This window comes from Periplaneta americana, chromosome 4, assembly GCF_040183065.1.
Source record: "Periplaneta americana isolate PAMFEO1 chromosome 4, P.americana_PAMFEO1_priV1, whole genome shotgun sequence".
NCBI classification, from domain to species: Eukaryota; Metazoa; Arthropoda; class Insecta; order Blattodea; family Blattidae; genus Periplaneta; species Periplaneta americana.
In genome coordinates, this window is record NC_091120.1 from 32,779,536 (window position 1) to 32,797,481 (window position 17,946).

General features: G+C 37.8%; 1 protein-coding gene across 3 annotated transcripts in view; it reads left to right on the forward strand.

The window, feature by feature from the left end:
• LOC138697673 (protein lethal(2)essential for life) overlaps nucleotides 1-17,946 on the forward strand; it is a 130,228-nt gene that overhangs the window by 70,702 nt on the left and 41,580 nt on the right. For 2 of the 3 annotated variants that reach the window (XM_069823123.1, XM_069823125.1), the window contains one exon: nucleotides 326-518. In XM_069823123.1, the coding sequence (XP_069679224.1) occupies nucleotides 326-518 (193 nt within the window). Of the gene's footprint in view, nucleotides 1-307; nucleotides 519-17,946 lie in introns of all 3 variants that reach the window. The other variant, XM_069823124.1, reaches the window with a different exon arrangement.

Sequence of the window (17,946 nt, forward strand, 5' to 3'; positions counted from 1 at the left end):
GGCTGTGTCCGAGCTGCTTAGCTTGTATGCATAAAATATATCACAATGCTCGAAATGGGTCTAAAAAACAGCGGCACAGTGCACTTTCGCTCTGAGTTTTATAACGGCTTTGTTCTCGTGCAGTTAACCATTGTGTTATCCGTGTTTATGTCTTATTTGTTATCAATGTTTTGTGTTCTAACGATTATGAATTCTTGCTGCTTTTTTGTTTGTGTAAGACTAATCTTACATTTCCGTACTCTCCACTTCGAGCACTGCGTACAACATTAGCACAGACTGTCTGGTGGTGTGAGCTAATAGAACATAGTCCTTCCATCACTTACAGCACGTCCTCCACGACGTCATCGTCTACAAGCGACGGCGGCGTGCAGAAGGGCGAGGTGCGGACCTGGCTGGACGGCCTCAACTCGCCGCTCATCCAGGATGAGGGAGAGAACAAGATGCTCAAGCTGCGGTTCGACGTGAGCCAGTACCAGCCCGAGGAGATCGTCGTCAAGACTGTGGACAACAAACTTTTGGTGAGTCCACGAGATTCCCAGATATCGTCTAGTGACATTTCGTCCACAGTATTTGCGCCCACCAGAAATTTTCACCCAGTTGAGATTTTAGTTTTTTTTTTATTTTTATTTAAATTTAAATATACAGAATAAAGAATATAATTACAAAACAAACAAGAGAAATAGAAATAAAATAATACAAGTAATATAAAAAGAAGATACAGTAGTATTAACAAAATTTGAGACCGAATGAGCAGCGCTCGTGCTCGGTCGCAGTTCAGATATAATATTAAAATCAAAAAAATAATAGTAATAATAAAAATAAATAAGTAAAATAAAATAGGAACAAAAATATAATTACAGCGGCAATGGAATTATATAATATAATATTAACACTAGAGAAGAATAATATCGCACGTGAAAAGTAGGACTAATATATATTTCAAAATTATAGAATACAAATATAATATAGGTTGATTAATTCATACATATAGGCTATAAATTTATTTAATCAACTTGAAGATATTAACACGTTTCTAATTTTCTTGTTATATGTTAGTGGGTTACATGTTAGAAGTTCTGGGTATCATTTAGTTAAAGCATTGTACAACCGAGGGCCAATATTAATGCTATGCTTTAGACCAGCAGATGTGAGACATTTAGCTTCTGCTAATGTTGAATTAATATTTCGTCTTGTGTCATAATTATGTGTCTGTAATACAAACTTATTACGATTTTTATGATACAATTTTAACAGCGTATACTTATAAATTTGTTCAACATTAAATACATTAAATTCAGAATAAATTAATTTAGTTGGATAATCGAAACGTAGTACACAATAATTTTATGTCCATAACAATTTTGTTCACCTAATTATGTGAACTTATAAAAATCAATCTTGAATCTTGCGTATACTACTTTTAACAGTTAAACATAAATGATTGGTTGATTGGCAAACTTACTCGTGTTAAATTACATAAGCACGTGTGGCTTACAGCTGTTTCGGTGCTTCTTCACACCATTCTCAGAGCCTACAGTAGGCTCTGAGGATGGTATGAAGAAGCACCGAAACAGCTATAAGCCACACGTGCTTATGTAATTTAACACACGAGTAATTTTGCCAATCAACCAATCACTTATAAAAATCGTCCACTGCATGATTTCGTCCACCATACTGAAATATCCTCTGACATTTTTGTCCACTTTATATATTTTAGTCCATATTTCTTAGTCCACAATATTTGTGGTCCGTTGTAGAATTAATATATTATTAATATTTGAGGAGAAAAATTCGCTCCGGCGCCGGGGATCGAACCTGGGTCCTTGGTTCTACGTACCAAGCGCTCTCACCACTGAGCTACGTCGAATTTTTCTCCTCAAATATTAATTGTCATTATAACAGATATTATTCTGTTGGACCAATTAATAACATCTTTAATAAATTCGTCTAACTAGCAGTGCATGATTCTGTACAGATTGCTGTGCACTTTACTGCGGAATCCCGGCCATTATTTAGTCACTCAGCTGAGTGCGCTCCCTGTATAATGGCAATTGACTTGAAATATCAACGTCAACGTATATGCCCAACTTGGAGTCAGGCCACAAAAGGAGGAGAGTTCGGTTCGGTGCTGTGGATTGAATTCGGCGTAGCTCAGTGGTCAGAGCGCTTGGTACGTAGAACCAAGGACCCGGGTTCGATCCCTGGCGCCGGAGCGAATTTTTCTCCTCGAATATTAATTGTCATTATAACATATTCTGTTGGACAATTAATAACATCTTTAATAAATTCGTCTAAATAGCAGTGCATGATTCTGTACAAATTACTGTGCACTTTACTGCGGAATCCCGGCCATTAGTCGCTCAGCTGAGTGCGCTCCTTATATAACGGCAGTTGACTTGAAATATAAACGTCAACGTATATGCCCAACTTGGAGTCAGTCCACAAAAGGGAAACACTGTAGGGGGAAAGTTCGATCCGGTACTGTGGATTGAATTCGGCGTAGCTCAGTGGTCAGAGCGCTTGGTACGTAGAACCAAGGACCCGGGTTCGATCCCTGGCGCCGGAGCGAATTTTTCTCCTCAAATATTGTCATTATAACATATTCTGTTGGACAATTAATAACATCTTTAATAAATTCGTCTAGCTAGCAGTGCATGATTCTGTACAAATTACTGTGCACTTTACTGCGGAATCCCGGCCATTAGTTGCTCAGCTGAGTGCGCTCCTTGTATAATGACAGTTGACTTGAAATATAAACGTCAACGTATATGCCCAACTTGGAGTCAGTCCACAAAAGGGAAACACTGTAGGAGGAGAGTTCGATCCGGTACTGTGGATTGAATTCGGCGTAGCTCAGTGGTCAGAGCGCTTGGTACGTAGAACCAAGGACCCGGGTTCGATCCCTGGCGCCGGAGCGAATTTTTCTCCTCAAATATTGTCATTATAACATATTCTGTTGGACAATTAATAACATCTTTAATAAATTCGTCTAGCTAGCAGTGCATGATTCTGTACAAATTACTGTTCACTTTACTGCGGAATCCCGGCCATTAGTTGCTCAGCTGAGTGCGCTCCTTGTATAATGACAGTTGACTTGAAATATAAACGTCAACGTATATGCCCAACTTGGAGTCAGTCCACAAAAGGGAAACACTGTAGGAGGAGAGTTCGATCCGGTACTGTGGATTGAATTCGGCGTAGCTCAGTGGTCAGAGCGCTTGGTACGTAGAACCAAGGACCCGGGTTCGATTCACGGCGTCGGAGCGAATTTTTCTCCTCAAATATTAATTGTCATTATAACAGATATTATTCTGTTGGACCAATTAATAACATCTTTAGTAAACAATATATTATTGTTTACATAATTATATTAGGCGACTTTATTTCAGTCATATACAATGAAATTAACTACAAATTTAATTTTAGATTTTGCATCCTGTTGACAGTACGTAATAATGAATTTCTTTTTAATAACTTCAATAGTATTTTCTGATCTTTAATGGCCTGAATTTCTTCCCTTATTACGGCTGTGGGAGGTTCATCTGGGTGTTGTTCGGCCCTTCTTTTGATTCTTGCCACAACGTTTTTCGCACCAATTTCAGCTCTGTTCCCAATATGTGTGTGCTTACTTTTCTTAAATAGGCCTAAATGAATAGAAACACATATGTATATATTCCTAGTTGTGACACAATGGGCATTACATAGGCTAGCCTATATCATGTTATTCGCACTGAGGGTAAGATCGGTCTCCATTTTTGCTGAATGAGTCGAACTGATATATGTAATTGTTATAAACTATTTTATCCTTGCCCTTAGACGAAAGAAGTAAATATGCCTTTATAATGTCTTTGAAATCGTACTATAAAAATTTGAGTCCTCATTAAGAGTTATGGCACATAGATTAAATTGGATTTCACCATCATGGAAACCATAAGAAAGCACATTAATAATGATTAAGTTGTTTTCTATTAACTGCAATTCAACTTGTCTTGTATTTAGTTGTATGGACAAAATTTTAAATCGACTTTAGAAAAAATGGGCAGAAAATGTGGACCAAAGAAAATGGACAAAATATTTGTGGACTTTTGATATTAATGAACAATACTGAAAATGGACGAATCTTTCATGGACAAAAAGTGGACAAAATGTACATGTATTAAATAAAGATTAACTATATGACTGTGGACAATATAAAGTGGACAAACTGACCTGGAATGGTCCACGAATCTCTAGCTCAGTGGTCGTCAGCACTCGCTGAAATGTGCAATCGGTACGCGGTGCCGTTCCGTGTGCACTGTCGTGCAACAGGGAGAGTTAGAGAGCATACCCGCCAGCAGCTACGAGAACACTATAGTGCACTGCGTTTTCCGCGGGTAACAGAGGCTAGCCCCAGCGTGCTCTGTGCTGACGACCCCTGCTCTAGCTATATGTTCATAAAGAATTGTACTGTATTGCCTATATTGAATTCTGTTGATTTCTTTCTCATTATATGTGCTGAACAGTTGTCTTAATATTATATTGTTTACAGCGTTATCCATTTTAGTCCTTCCCTCATTTCTTCATTAGGTTTATGAAGTTTATCCTGCAAGGGTTCTGTACCTTTTATTTATTGCTTATTTAATTCCTACGTTTATGAACCATGTAGATTGTCGGACCATCGGATCTGTGGCCCTTCAGCGCTGTCGTCGTTCTTGGAAAAGTTAACGCCTGTACTCACTCCATTCAACCCGCTTTCCTCCCAAAACATTAAACAGCAGGTTACGAACCTTGCCGAATAGGGATGTTGCCAAACTTCAGTCAAACGGTGTCATAAATAACTGGTCTTCCATGTTACAATATCATTTCTTTCAATCAAAATACATCTTGTATTTCTACATTTTTAAACCTAAATCCCATGTCTCGAATCACTTTCCGTAGCGTTTCTCTCCAACCTTGGAAATTATTGCTTCTCTCGCAACCTTCAGTAATTTCTTCAATGTCGGAACTTCTTTCTGCACGGTACAAAATTCTTGTATCTTTCTTCTTAAAATACATCGGTTCATATCATCTACAAGAATTAAAAGTTCCCTTGGTCTGTTCTTCCCTGGTGATTCTAGCTTTTCATCTCCTGCACAGACTCCCTCTCTCCTGATTTTCTTTATTAGGAGCTCTGAACCGTCTATATAAATGACATAAAATGTTGTATTATATCAGTATTAGTTAAGTAAGTAATTTTAATACGTAATCAATTGAAATGAAATAAGCCCCACCAGTGTTCGCAGCTGCTCTTTTCGTTGCCTGATTTATAGGAAACAGATATTGAACTGTTTGTTTCTCTTCATCGCAAAATGCTATTACGTAGGTACTTGCTTAATAATATTTCTTTCGCCACTCTGTGCTACAGTATTCATGTTGAGTTGACAACACTGGACTGCAAGTGCAAATAAACTGTCCCGCAAGAAGGCCAAAATTGTGAGTAATGGGGGAAAGAAAGGGAGAGAGATAGAAAAGAGAGAGATAGGAATGCAGGGAGAGAAATGAATTACCGAGGCTGAGAAGGAATTAGGGTTAGTTTCCATATCTTAAGGGGGCACAGATCCGATGGTTCGACAATAACAGTTCCGGGAGTTACACGTTTAAAACAACTTCTTTTACTTCATAAATGACAATTTACTTAATATTTCCTGGAATTTTTATGTTGTAACTATTCCTTATGATGATTACCTTCCTCTAAGAATAATAAAATACATGCACTTCATTCAAAAGAAAGATAGCGCGCTGCATTCAATTCGGTGGTATATTGTATCACGGTGGAACGTGGAAGCATTCTATTTTCTTGGAAACGAAAGTAAAATTAGAAGCTACGGCTGACATTAGATGCTATTTTTTAAAGCAGGAACACCCCGTAACAGACAAGTTTCTTGGCTTCACAATAATTTTAGCTCAAAGGTTCCTTGAGACGTGTACAGAAATGGATGTGGGGGTTAAACTTTCCAGACATCAGGAAACAAAAAAATACAGTGAAACTACCAACGACGAACAAGAATCTCACGCCGCTGCTTGGTGTAAACTAAACTACTTTTCACAACCTCAACTTCATTGTCATTATTCTTCAGGTCACGTCCTTCTTCATAAGGATACAGTCCTTAATTAGTTTCAAGACAAATAGGTCATCTGTCCCGACGCAGGAAATTACCCGTTATACTTGTAACAATTCGGTTAATTTAAAGTGCTTGAAACGAAGTTGACCCATAAAATTGTACGTCTTTGGATTATATAGAAAGATCAATATTTACAGAAATTTCAACACTTTGAGTGTTATAGATGATAGAGGAGACTCGGCTAATTTCGCAATATTAAGACGTAAATCTATCATATTTTTATCAAAATATTTATTGAAAAATATTATCAAGGTATACAGACATGGACGAAACCTTTCATTACCAAATGAGATAAAGAGACCTATTAAAATGCAAATTTATTTAGTTGTACATACATTACAGCTGAAAAAGAACAACTCGGGCAATTCCTCAACAGTGCGGATAAATCCGCAATAGGACTTGGCTAATTCCGCAGTAGTAAATAATTATGAAATACATTATGAAAGTAACATAAAAGGAACAATTTATATGTAACAATGCTCACTTTCTTCAGAGCTGTGTAGCAAAACACGAAAAACAGCCAACTTTCGATGTTTCAATGTATTGCCGACAGAGGTGTCCACCAATATCCTCAAAACTTACGTTCACGCTATTGTAAAGACGCAATAAAATCATACATGCACTACTGCGGAATCACCCGTACTGCGGAATTAGCCGAGTTTCCCCTACGAGTAAAATCTTAAGAGGATTATGAATAATGAGACACACCCACTGTATAGAAAATGTCACGGAATCTACTTTATTCTGCTATTGCCAGCGAGTGACAATGTATTCCAGGCTTCTTCTTCTTCTACCCGTACGTTATACTATGAAAAAAAAGTCTGTGCTGTACAAGGGATACACTGGCACGTAAAATACGTCCCCCAATTTCGGGAATGAAACTACAGTTGTGTTGTTTTATTTTTGTTTCGGTGTTCTGAAACTAGAGTGTATGGATCTATGATAAGAGAGGTAATTTTAAATTTTCTGTTGTTCTTGCAAAAGCTTTTAATTGCAAAAGCACGTTGTGCACCACTCCACCTTTCCATGATGACTAAATGGCATGGTATTGGCAACGGAATGTGTGCGCAGTTTACCGCCCCTCGCCTATTCTGTGAAAGATATACGCTCCTTAAAGTCGCCTGTTTCTCTGCCGAACTCAGTACTTTCATTACTTGACGCATTTGAAAAGAATACATGCCACAAGGCCGAGATCAGTTGTAAAACAGAAATATAATGAGATCAATGAAGAAGAATAAACCACACGGTGATTATTTGATGAAATGGAAGAAAGAGTTGCATTTCTCCTTGCTTCGGTACTGTGGTTGCAATTGCAACCTATCCGCAGAAAGATGAGTCGTAAAACCAGCATCATAAAATGCTTCACCTCATCATCAATAAATGACATCCTTCAGCTGAAACTCATCACTTGTATGTTCTAAGTACCAAACATTCGCCAGTCATAAAACACAGGTTGTCAAGGTTACGGCGTTATTCAGTTCTACACGGCGATTCAGATTGCAAAACCTCGTATTATGTAACACATTTTTCATGCTATTTACTACGTATTCTTGTTTACAGAATGACAGCACCTCGCAATCTTTACGAAAATGTTAAAAATAGAAATAAGCTATTCAATTCAAAGTTCTTAAATATATATATATATATATATATATATATATATATTATTTAAGAGGAAGATCCTTTACAAGACCATTTAAGGGGGAAGATAGACCTTTCGCTAGTATAATTGAGGCGTTCCCTACAATAACAACTTAACAAACGTTACATCGTTTTTCCGTTTCCAGCATTTATTGAATCTTTAATAATAAATCTCCCTCCTGACAAAATATTATTTACCTCCAACAAATACAGTGCACTCTAGAAACATTTGAATATCGTTCTGCGTATTGCTTTCATACTAGATCTAAAATGTTTGATGCGCTATATCTAAAATTCAAGGTTTTGTGGTTAAGCTCTTGTTCCAGAGAACGCCTCAATTTTACTACAATTCAACATTGCTTTCCTCAGAATCTTATAGGTCCTTTGGAAATGAAAATTAGCATGCTTAATAGGCCTATATACTATCTGTATATCACTAAGCAATTTTAATCTTTTTGAAAACGTAATAGTTACTTGTTATAATGAAATTTGTGGAGTATTTATTTTTCAGTCGGACAAAATTTACCCGATAAACAGTACTTAATATATTTTAATTAAACTTTGCATACTTGTACAATTCTCCTATGTCAACTATATAGACCTATTCTAAAATATTTAATGTAGAATGTACGGTTTATTTTAAAATAAAATAATATAGATAACAATTTTTATGAAAACTTTACTATAGTTTGAAATTTGAAAATAAATAATTAAAACCATATTTTTTACTTGTTAATGGAGAAAAATTCCCTCTGGCGCTGAGGATCGAACCCGGGACCCCCAGTTCTACGCACTGGTGCTCTAATCACAGAGCTACGTCGAGGCTCAATCCAAGGGGCCGAATCGATTTTGCTTCTAAGACCACTAAGGGAAAGAATCAAACTCGATCCGGCCCCGTGAATTGAGCCTCGGCGTAGCTCAGTGGTTAGAGCACCCAGTGCGTAGAACTGGAGGTCCCGAGTTCGATGCTCGGCGCCAGAGCGAATTTTTCTTCGTTAACAACAAATAGTAATCATATCAGATAATAATGTAGGACCATAAAATTAATCTTTGCGAAGATATCTTTTTAATTCAGATTTGAGAGGTTTTACTGTATATTGTAGATACGTTTACGTATTACAAATATCTCAAAAGAAAAATTACATCGATATTCAAATATCTGAGTAATTATTTATCATATAAGCGCTACCCGGTTGAATAAAATACTATATTAATTTCCGTATTTAAAAAAATTATTAAAACTGTTTAGTGAAGTACAAACAGTACATATTAAGCAGCCAATTTTTTATTATGTGGAAGTTATTAATTGGTGTTTTTTTATAAAATCACAGGCAATTCATTTATAAATTGTGTTTTTATATAAAATCTTTAACCATTAAATAACGGTGGAAATTAAGTGAAGTTTTTTAAACCAAATGTTGAATATTTCTTTATTTCTTACACTTTATAATTTCAGTTTTAGCTTGTTTTCTAGGAGTAAACAGTAGCAGAAAAAAATGAAACTATATGTAAATCTACGGAAGTACCAACTTAACTTATTGAAACATGAAAGGTCGCTGTGAATGTTGCGTTGCAGAGTTCACGACTACTTGCACACTTGAACTCGTTTGATTTGCATTTACCTTAACACGGAAGTCTTTGAGAATCCTGTCTTCTGTTTCTCGCATATTTGCTTAGAGGATCTTCACCTTCTGAAATGTCATGTATCGAGAGAATCTTTTAACATACATACTGAACTGGTTTCTAGGATACAGCAGACCTAGTTTTCCCACGCTTTTAACCGAGGCTGTAATATTGGCTTCTTTCTACATCGAGACTAACGGCAAATGTGTTTCTGTGATATTTGAGACAAATACACATTTATTCAGAACGTGAAAATGTTCAGAGTACGCGAAAGTACACCGCTGTGGAGTAACGGTTAGCATGCTTGACCGTAAAACGAGCGGGCCCGGGTTCTAATCCTGGTTGGGACAAGTGACCTGGTCGAAATTTTTTCTGGTGTTTTTCCTCAACGAGCAAATGCTGGGTAACTTTCGGCGATGGACCCTGGACTCATTTCTCCGGCATTATCACCATCTCACCCAAATGCTAGATAAACAAAGCAGTTGATAAAGCGTCGTAAAATAACCAATTTAAAAAGTACGAAAAAATTTAAATCTGTGATTTTTTCTGATTGTTGTCACAAGTAGACTGGAAATAAATAAGAAAGAAAATTGATAGTCTACAGCAGTGGTCGACATTACTAGACTCGCGAGTGAATCCCTTAATACACAAGCAGAGGGGGGGGGGAGGTAAGGCATGATCTCCCTCCTCTTAAGGCGCGTCTCCACTATTAAACATTTAAAACATGTCAAGTCAATTCATTTGCTCGTGCAGCGTCGGTACAGTTCAGCAAAGTTCGTACAGTTTCCATAGCAACAACTATAAGTTCCGATTTTGTGGCGCGTATCTTGATCATTTTTATACTATCATTGGTCCTTGGTGTTGCCTGTAAGTTGTTCGAAGTAATGGAGTGGACGAAAGAAAATACATTAGAATAAAATTAATGTACTGATGGAAAGGCCTTGTTTGTGGGATGTGTCTGCAAAAGAATACACGGACAGAACTAAGAAGGCCGTCTGTTTTAGAGAACTGGAATTATTATTTAACTGTTCTCGAGAATACAATAGAGAGTTTTCGCACTCTCATCGTACGCTAAACGTTAATGCTGTGTTGACGTCAGTAATGGTCGTATTTGGTGATGTATGTTAACGTTCGTAAAACTTCGGAAAGAATAGTTATACGATATGTATTACCCACTCCTTTAACATCTATCATGTCGTAGGTCCTATGGTAATCAATCGCGCTGTAATTTTTTTAATTGAGATGAAATGGCTACTCTTAAATTGCGTATTTCTTTGATGTAACAGGAAGTGTTTTTGCAGCACTATATTAAAATCGTGTTCTGACATTCTCAGCAAGTTTTTGAATCCAAATCGATACTGTATTCAACTTTAAGCTTGTTTAGAATGTATCCTACATCGTGTCTTTTACTGAGATATTGCCGCATCCACATTCTCATTTTCTTCCTTTTCAAAGCCTTGTAACAAGTAATAGAGGCAATTGTAAAAGTCATATCATCATCTGAGTCATTCTCCAAGGTTTGAAAATAAAACACTATCTATATTAAAATCTCATAGACTGTTTATGGTGGACTACGCAAAGAAAGTCAAGTTTAACATGTTTAACAGTGTGGACAAAGTGTTAAATGAAATTAGCATTAACATGTTCAATTAACATGTTGCGATGTTAACACTAAACAATTTAACATGGCGTTGTTAAATGTTTAATAGTGGAGACGAGCCTTTAGCCATCACTTGTTCATTCAACGTTAAGCTGTCTGGCTATCCTCCCCCTTGTACCTTATCTTTGTTGTGTATTGCGGGCTGCATTTATACGACGTAATCTTTGCCGACCATTGGGCTACAGCATAAGAAGTTCATTTAAAACAAGGGTAATCAGCTGGACTCTAAGCAAAAGCTTTGCTCGGACTTAAGTCTGAATTCTGTCCACCGTTGTGGAGTAACGGTTAGGACGTCTGACCGTGAAACGAGTGGGCCCGGGTTCAAATCCGAGGTTTTCCCTCAACCAATTAAAACAGAATTGCTAGTAACTTTCGGCATTGGACCTCGGACTCATTTCGTCAACAATAGGTCACATATCATGATCACCACCACCATAGCCTGGGTTAAGGTCATGGTGTAGCGTGAAGAAAACGCAGCCGTTCGGCTACAGTATCATTCACAGAACAGCAGTGGTAAGCACAATAAACGCCCATTCACAATGAAAATTAAACATAACCGTAACATAAACACAGAAGTTTGCGGCCAGGTTACCAAATGGGATCATTCACAATGATTCACATAAACACTGACATTAACATTGCCGTTAGACGTTAACATGAAAGTTTGCAAACTCCAAACTTTCATGCTTATGCTTACGTGATTTGCAAACAGAACACAATCGTGGAACGCTGAAGTATACGACAGAATGAGGAAATGGCGTCGTTGTTATGTTTCCATGGTTACCAAGTATGTTTGCTGTTATGTTTATGTTCCATCGTGAATGATGGTATGACTTCTTGATTTTACCGTAACGTTTACATTCTTGAGTTAATTTGCATTGTCAATGAGCCTTAAGCCTCAAGCTGCAGTGCAAGCCTTCGGGTTTCTTCTCCATAAGAAAAAAATAAGAGTCTGAATCCTGCTGATTACCTGGTTGGCGAATTTCTCATCGTGAATCCTGTCTCATCTCACCAAATGTCGTATCACTACCACCTATTTTACTGACATTAATAACCTAGCAGTTGGTACTGGGTCGTTAAATAATCGATTCTGAAAACAATTACAGCAAGAAACGCTCTTCTTCTGTGAAATAGTCGTTCAATATATTTTCGAAATTGAATACGAGAAGGAGGGATAGATATTCCCCTAATATTAAACTGCTACATGCCTGGTTTGTAATTTCTCTTAAATCTAATGTAAGTTAATAAATAATAAACCTTATGCTTAAGGAATACTTCAGACCATGTGAAGATACCAGACATTAATCACTGCAAATTCAAGAGAAATTCTATTACCCACATCCCACTTAAAATTATAGGAGAACCAGATAATAAACATGGACTTTGCGCGTAAATGTCTAATTGCCATGACAACCAACGCCCGAGTTTCATGATCACTGTGTTTTATGTACTACGTTCCACCACAAAGTCTGCTCTTACGTTTAAGGAACCAACATGTAAATCTTAACACGAATTTAATTATACATCAGCTTACATTATTACAGTATTTAATTGTACGCCAGAAGCTACAGAGAGAAAAAAAAAACTAAATTATCATATATGCTACAAGGATTCTTTGCCGATGCGTCTCGATTAATGTAATGGACTAGTTGGTTTTCGAGATGTGCCCGCTGTTTATCATTATTAATTTTTTAGAAAGTTCCACATCTGAGGTAGCGCTAATAATAATACTAATTTCTCTCGGCCGTTTAACGAGCGAATCTCATCAAAGAGATAATCTACAGACAGTTTGTGTAAGAGTTTTGGACAAAATGGTAATTTGAGCGGTTTTTATTCATTTAACTGCTCATTCATTCTTCAATCATTCATTAATTTATTAACAGCGACTACATATTTGAGCAAAAATCTGTTACACGGTGTTTCAAAAGTGATAGTCAAAAATTTAGGGATGAAAAGTAAAAGCGAAGAGAAGCAAAAACGTTTCAGTAAATATGGGTCCGCTTACCGTTTACGAGATAATGTCATTTTGTGCTGTTTGGGGCCTGCTGAATACTGACAAGGGAAGGGTTTCGGCTCGAACAAGAATTTTCGGTTAAAAATTTGTACAGACGCTTACTTCACAATGGTGATGAAGACCGTAAAAGCATTCATTTGTGTAACTCTCCGTTTGGTTGGTATTGGTCAATACACTTCTTTAAAAAATGTACATGAGGATTCTCTATAAAATGCATGAAACAGCATGGCGCAGAGCAATAAGCACAACACGCAGAAGCAACACCTGAACAATCTTCTGAACCACACTCCAGTGCTGAAAAATCGAATGCCACCTGAATTACATTTTTGAAGTCCGAGACTTGTTCACGATTCACGTAACCAGCTGACAGCCGGGAATACTGAAGCATAGGGCGGTATACTGGAGCAGACAACTGGTTATGAATAACAGAGTGCATTTTCATTATAAACACTCGATTTCCCAAGTTAAGTTCTGGATTTTCAGCAAGAGTCCTTATGTAATCTGTTATCCTCCGAACATATATTTTGTATTGTCTGAGAAAATAGATATTCAGAGGCTGGAAATATTTAGCTTTTTAGGTGGAATGATCATACATTCCATGTCCTAGCCTTGCAATGATTCATTTATTAAGGTTGCGTCTTTGTGCGCATTCAATGACTCACACAACAATGTACACTTTTGATTAGCTGCAATATTTTTAGACAGAACGTTGGAGAAAAATGTTCTTAAATGGGCTTTAGACATTTTACCACTCGCACTAGCTTCTAGGCTAGGCTAGGCTTACGGGTAAGGTGTTCCATCCCCTTAATTTGTGCAGTGCTCTCCCCACCCCTCAACTTGTACAGTGCTCTAACAGACAAACCACACATTACACAAACGAATGCTTTTTGGGAGCTTTACAGAGATGTAAAGATGGGCCTGTAAACAAATTTTGGATACGAAATTCCTGTTCGAGCCGAAACCCTTCCCTCGTGACTTAGTCTTGTAACAGAAATCATTTAAAATTCTGACTTTTTTGTTTCACCACGAATCCAACAACGGGTTCCCAAACTCGGTGAGGGGAAAGACGTACGTATTCTACGTCAAAAGATAATTAACAAGGTAACGACACAGTCATGAGTCGTCGAGTAGCTTAGTCGGTATAGCGCTGGCCTTCTGTGAGCGAGGATGCGGGTTCGATCGCAGCTCAGGTCGATGGCATTTAAGCGTGCTTAAATGCGACAAGCTCATATCAGCAGATTTACTGGCATATAAAAGAACTCCCGTGGGACAAAATTCCGGCATATCGGCGACGCTGATATAACCTCGGCAGTTGCGAGCGTCGTTAAATAAACCATAATTTAAAAGCTCAATACGTAGAGAATATGTATCCATAGATAGTTGCTAACCACTAGGATCGCTACTATCGCCTCATTACAGACAATGCGAAATAGTACCGGCACAGTCTATTGTTCCTAGTACCTTCAACAACTCAAGCTTCGTGACTGTATATACTAGACTGTGGGAACGATATATCAATCCGGGTTTGACCATTATTCTATAACAATGAACTAATTATTTAGGACACCATGAGTCGTGGTCTATTTAGAATTACGTCCCGAGTCATCCTCGGCGGTCTTTTGGTTACCATGCTGACCGTTGGATCGGTGTTCGCAGGTTCATATTCTACGAAGCGCGATGGATATTAAAGGGTGATAAAATTCTTAGCGTGATTTCTTCCTGAATGAAGTAAAACGTGGAAGCCCAAATCGTAAGCTCGGAAATGAACCTTGTCCATGACAATGACAATGAAAGAAGGAAAATTGGAGAAGGAATTAAAAGGTACGCGATAGCGCGTCCTTGCACGGGAATTTGCGACTGAGAATGTGTTTGTCAGTTCCAAGCTTGTTGACCACTTGTCTCACTGCGCTTTCACCGTTCCGATGAAGGAACGTAAGATAATTTTAAAAGGAAAGAGCCGAAAAAGATGTAATCTATAGCTACCAAGCTACCAAATAAAGGGGAGGAATGCTACAAGCACGACTGAACAGTAGCTTGGCAGAATTGACAAAATTATAAAAGGCTGGGCAGAGCGAGTGGTCAGGAGTCCGTCACTATCCTCGCTAGACAAGGGATTCGAGTCCTTGCAGTGGGCTAGTGACGCTCGAGTAAGCTCGCCCAAAAGTTCCCAAAACGAGACACGAAAACGAAGGTCCCGATTTTTTAAGGCTTTAATTTTGAATATGCCGAAATGTATGTGGAGGAATATGTACGCTTGTGGCCCATTTCTTTTAGAGGCCATCCGACATTTGTTTTTGCGATTTAGTAGAACCACGGAAGACCATAGGCAGGATGAGTTATCTCAATTTAGGAGACTAGCCATTTGACTACGGGGCTCAATTGGGTTTTTTCCCATGATAAAGGCCTCCAGGCAAAATTCGACGCTGAATGAACTCTGAAGTTGAAAGTGTCGTTAAATAAATTACCACCATCATCACCGCCGCCGCCAGTGTTACATCTCGAGATTTCCATGAAAGAGCTGCTGAAAGACATGCGTAAGTAAGTCCAAAACAACCCACGCCAAGGAAGAGGAGGATGGACATCTCTGATGTCTGAAACCACTTGAGCTTAAAATGGATTGCATACTTTCTTTCCCACAGAGGCATCATGAATGGAGATCTGTTCGCGTAACGGAAAAATAAAAAGTTGTAGAAGAGACAGCGATAGCCATGTAGGACTGTTACAAGCTCACCATTGTACTTCGTCCTATTTATTCTGATGCCAGATTAATGTCTCAGTGAGAGGACCCAGTAAAATTACGTAAAGGAGTAAATAAGGTTAGAGTGTACCGACTGTGCCAAATTCAAATTAAAAGGGGGAGGGGGATCTTCAAGTAATATTTCACTTTAAGGATGTTCCTCACTGCAGAAAATCACCAAAAGTAAAGTCATATAATCCTACTGTTAATTCATCAGATTTGTCAATTAGTGAAAATGGAAATGTATCCCTTTCTCACATGGATCGGATGAGTTGTCATCTTGTGTTTATTCTGTTGTTCTAAGATATGGCTATACTATTAGCAAGCCGGATTTAGGTGTAGTGTCGCCCCTATGCAGTGCTAAAATTTTCCGCCCTCCCCCCAAATCCCACAAACAGTTTATGAACAACTATTATTCAGGTCATGTTTAGTTTAAATTTATTTTAAATGAAATGTTATAATTCAGAAAACAATACATTATTGGAATCAAAATACATGCTTCCTACTTGTGAATTATGAAGATTTTCTTCGCACTTTCTTCACGGAGAAATCATTGATGATGTCATCAAGTCGATCTGACGAAGCACATCAGATTCGATGTAAAGAAACAATTCAACTTATTAATTTTTTTATATTTTTAGTAGGTTATTTTACGACGCTTTATCAACATCTTAGGTTATTTAGCGTCTGAATAAGATGAAGGTGATAATGCCGGTGAAATGAGTCCGGGGTCCAGCATCGAAAGTTACCCAGCATTTCCTCATAATGGGTTCAGGGAAAACCTCGGAAAAAACCTCAACCAGGTAACTTGTCCCAAATCGGGAATCGAACCCGGGCCACCTGGTTTCGCGGCCAGACGTGCTAACCGTTACTCCACAGGTGTGGACGCCATCTGGTTTCGTGGCCAGACGCGCTAACCGTTACTCCTCAGGTGTGCACTCAAACTTATTCATTGTTGAAACAAAATTTATTTGTGAAAGGTATGTTACAGTTTTTAACAATTGTTTTTGTAGGTGGTATAATAAAATTGTTACGAGTATTTCTTACTTTAAAGTAAATTGAAAAATGAACTCCAACTCTTTGCGGAATAAACCTTTCATATCGAATTATATAGTGTATATGCTGGAAAGTGATTAATAGTATAAAATCTCCCTATGCAGAAAGGGCTTCAGTCACAAATTTGGGGGGGTGGAAACGAGATATCGATAGAAATCACACCTTTATGGGTGGCTCCATCGGCCTGTGCAGAAAGGTATTCAGTTCAATGCTTGGAAAAATGGAAACTAAAGCGTCAGGCTCAGAGTTCTATGCAGAAAGGAATATAGTGTATAGCATTTTTTTTCTCAGAACTAAGCCTAATGGACTGAAGCCCTTTCTGCATGGGGCGATTATATTGTTAACGATATATCTATTGCAAATGTAACTGAGAGTTGTAGTTACTATTCATAGCAGTAAATAACAAACATACATCCAATTTGATTTTCAACAGTGCATTCTTATTTATACAAGCTTAAATTTAAGCAGTTTCGTAGTATAATAACGTGATAACGGCATTACAATATAATTATGCAGCTGCACACTTTCCTTTTACTCTCGCCGCGATCGCGACAATGCGATAACAAAACAATATTCGACTTCCACAAGGTGTTCAAGAACAAACTAAGATTTACCAAAAGTGTTTTAAAAACAAATTTCACTGTAGAATGGAAATGAAAAAAGGGGGAAGAAAAAAGGAACAGAAAGAGAGAGAGAAAATGCCGCCCCCTAGAAATTGCCGTCCTAGGCCTAAATCCGGCACTATCAGGACTACAAATAACTTGATCGTTTCGTTATTCTGCTACTTTTTCCCGAACAGTCTTCATATAATCTAAAGAGAGACCAACTTCAATTGATTAAGAGGTAATCCAGAAATGTGAGACGACAGCTGCATAATTCAGCTTACAGAGCGTGAAAATAAAGACGATTATATAAAAGAAAAACGTATAATGAGATTTTATTGTGCGGAAGACAATTTAACAATTGAAAGAGGACAGAAGAAAAGCGCAATGCGGTGTGGAGAAGATTGATAATCTGGTGGGTAGTCTTGGAAGTGCTCAATTTGTGGGACATTAGAGACTCAGGACATGTCGTG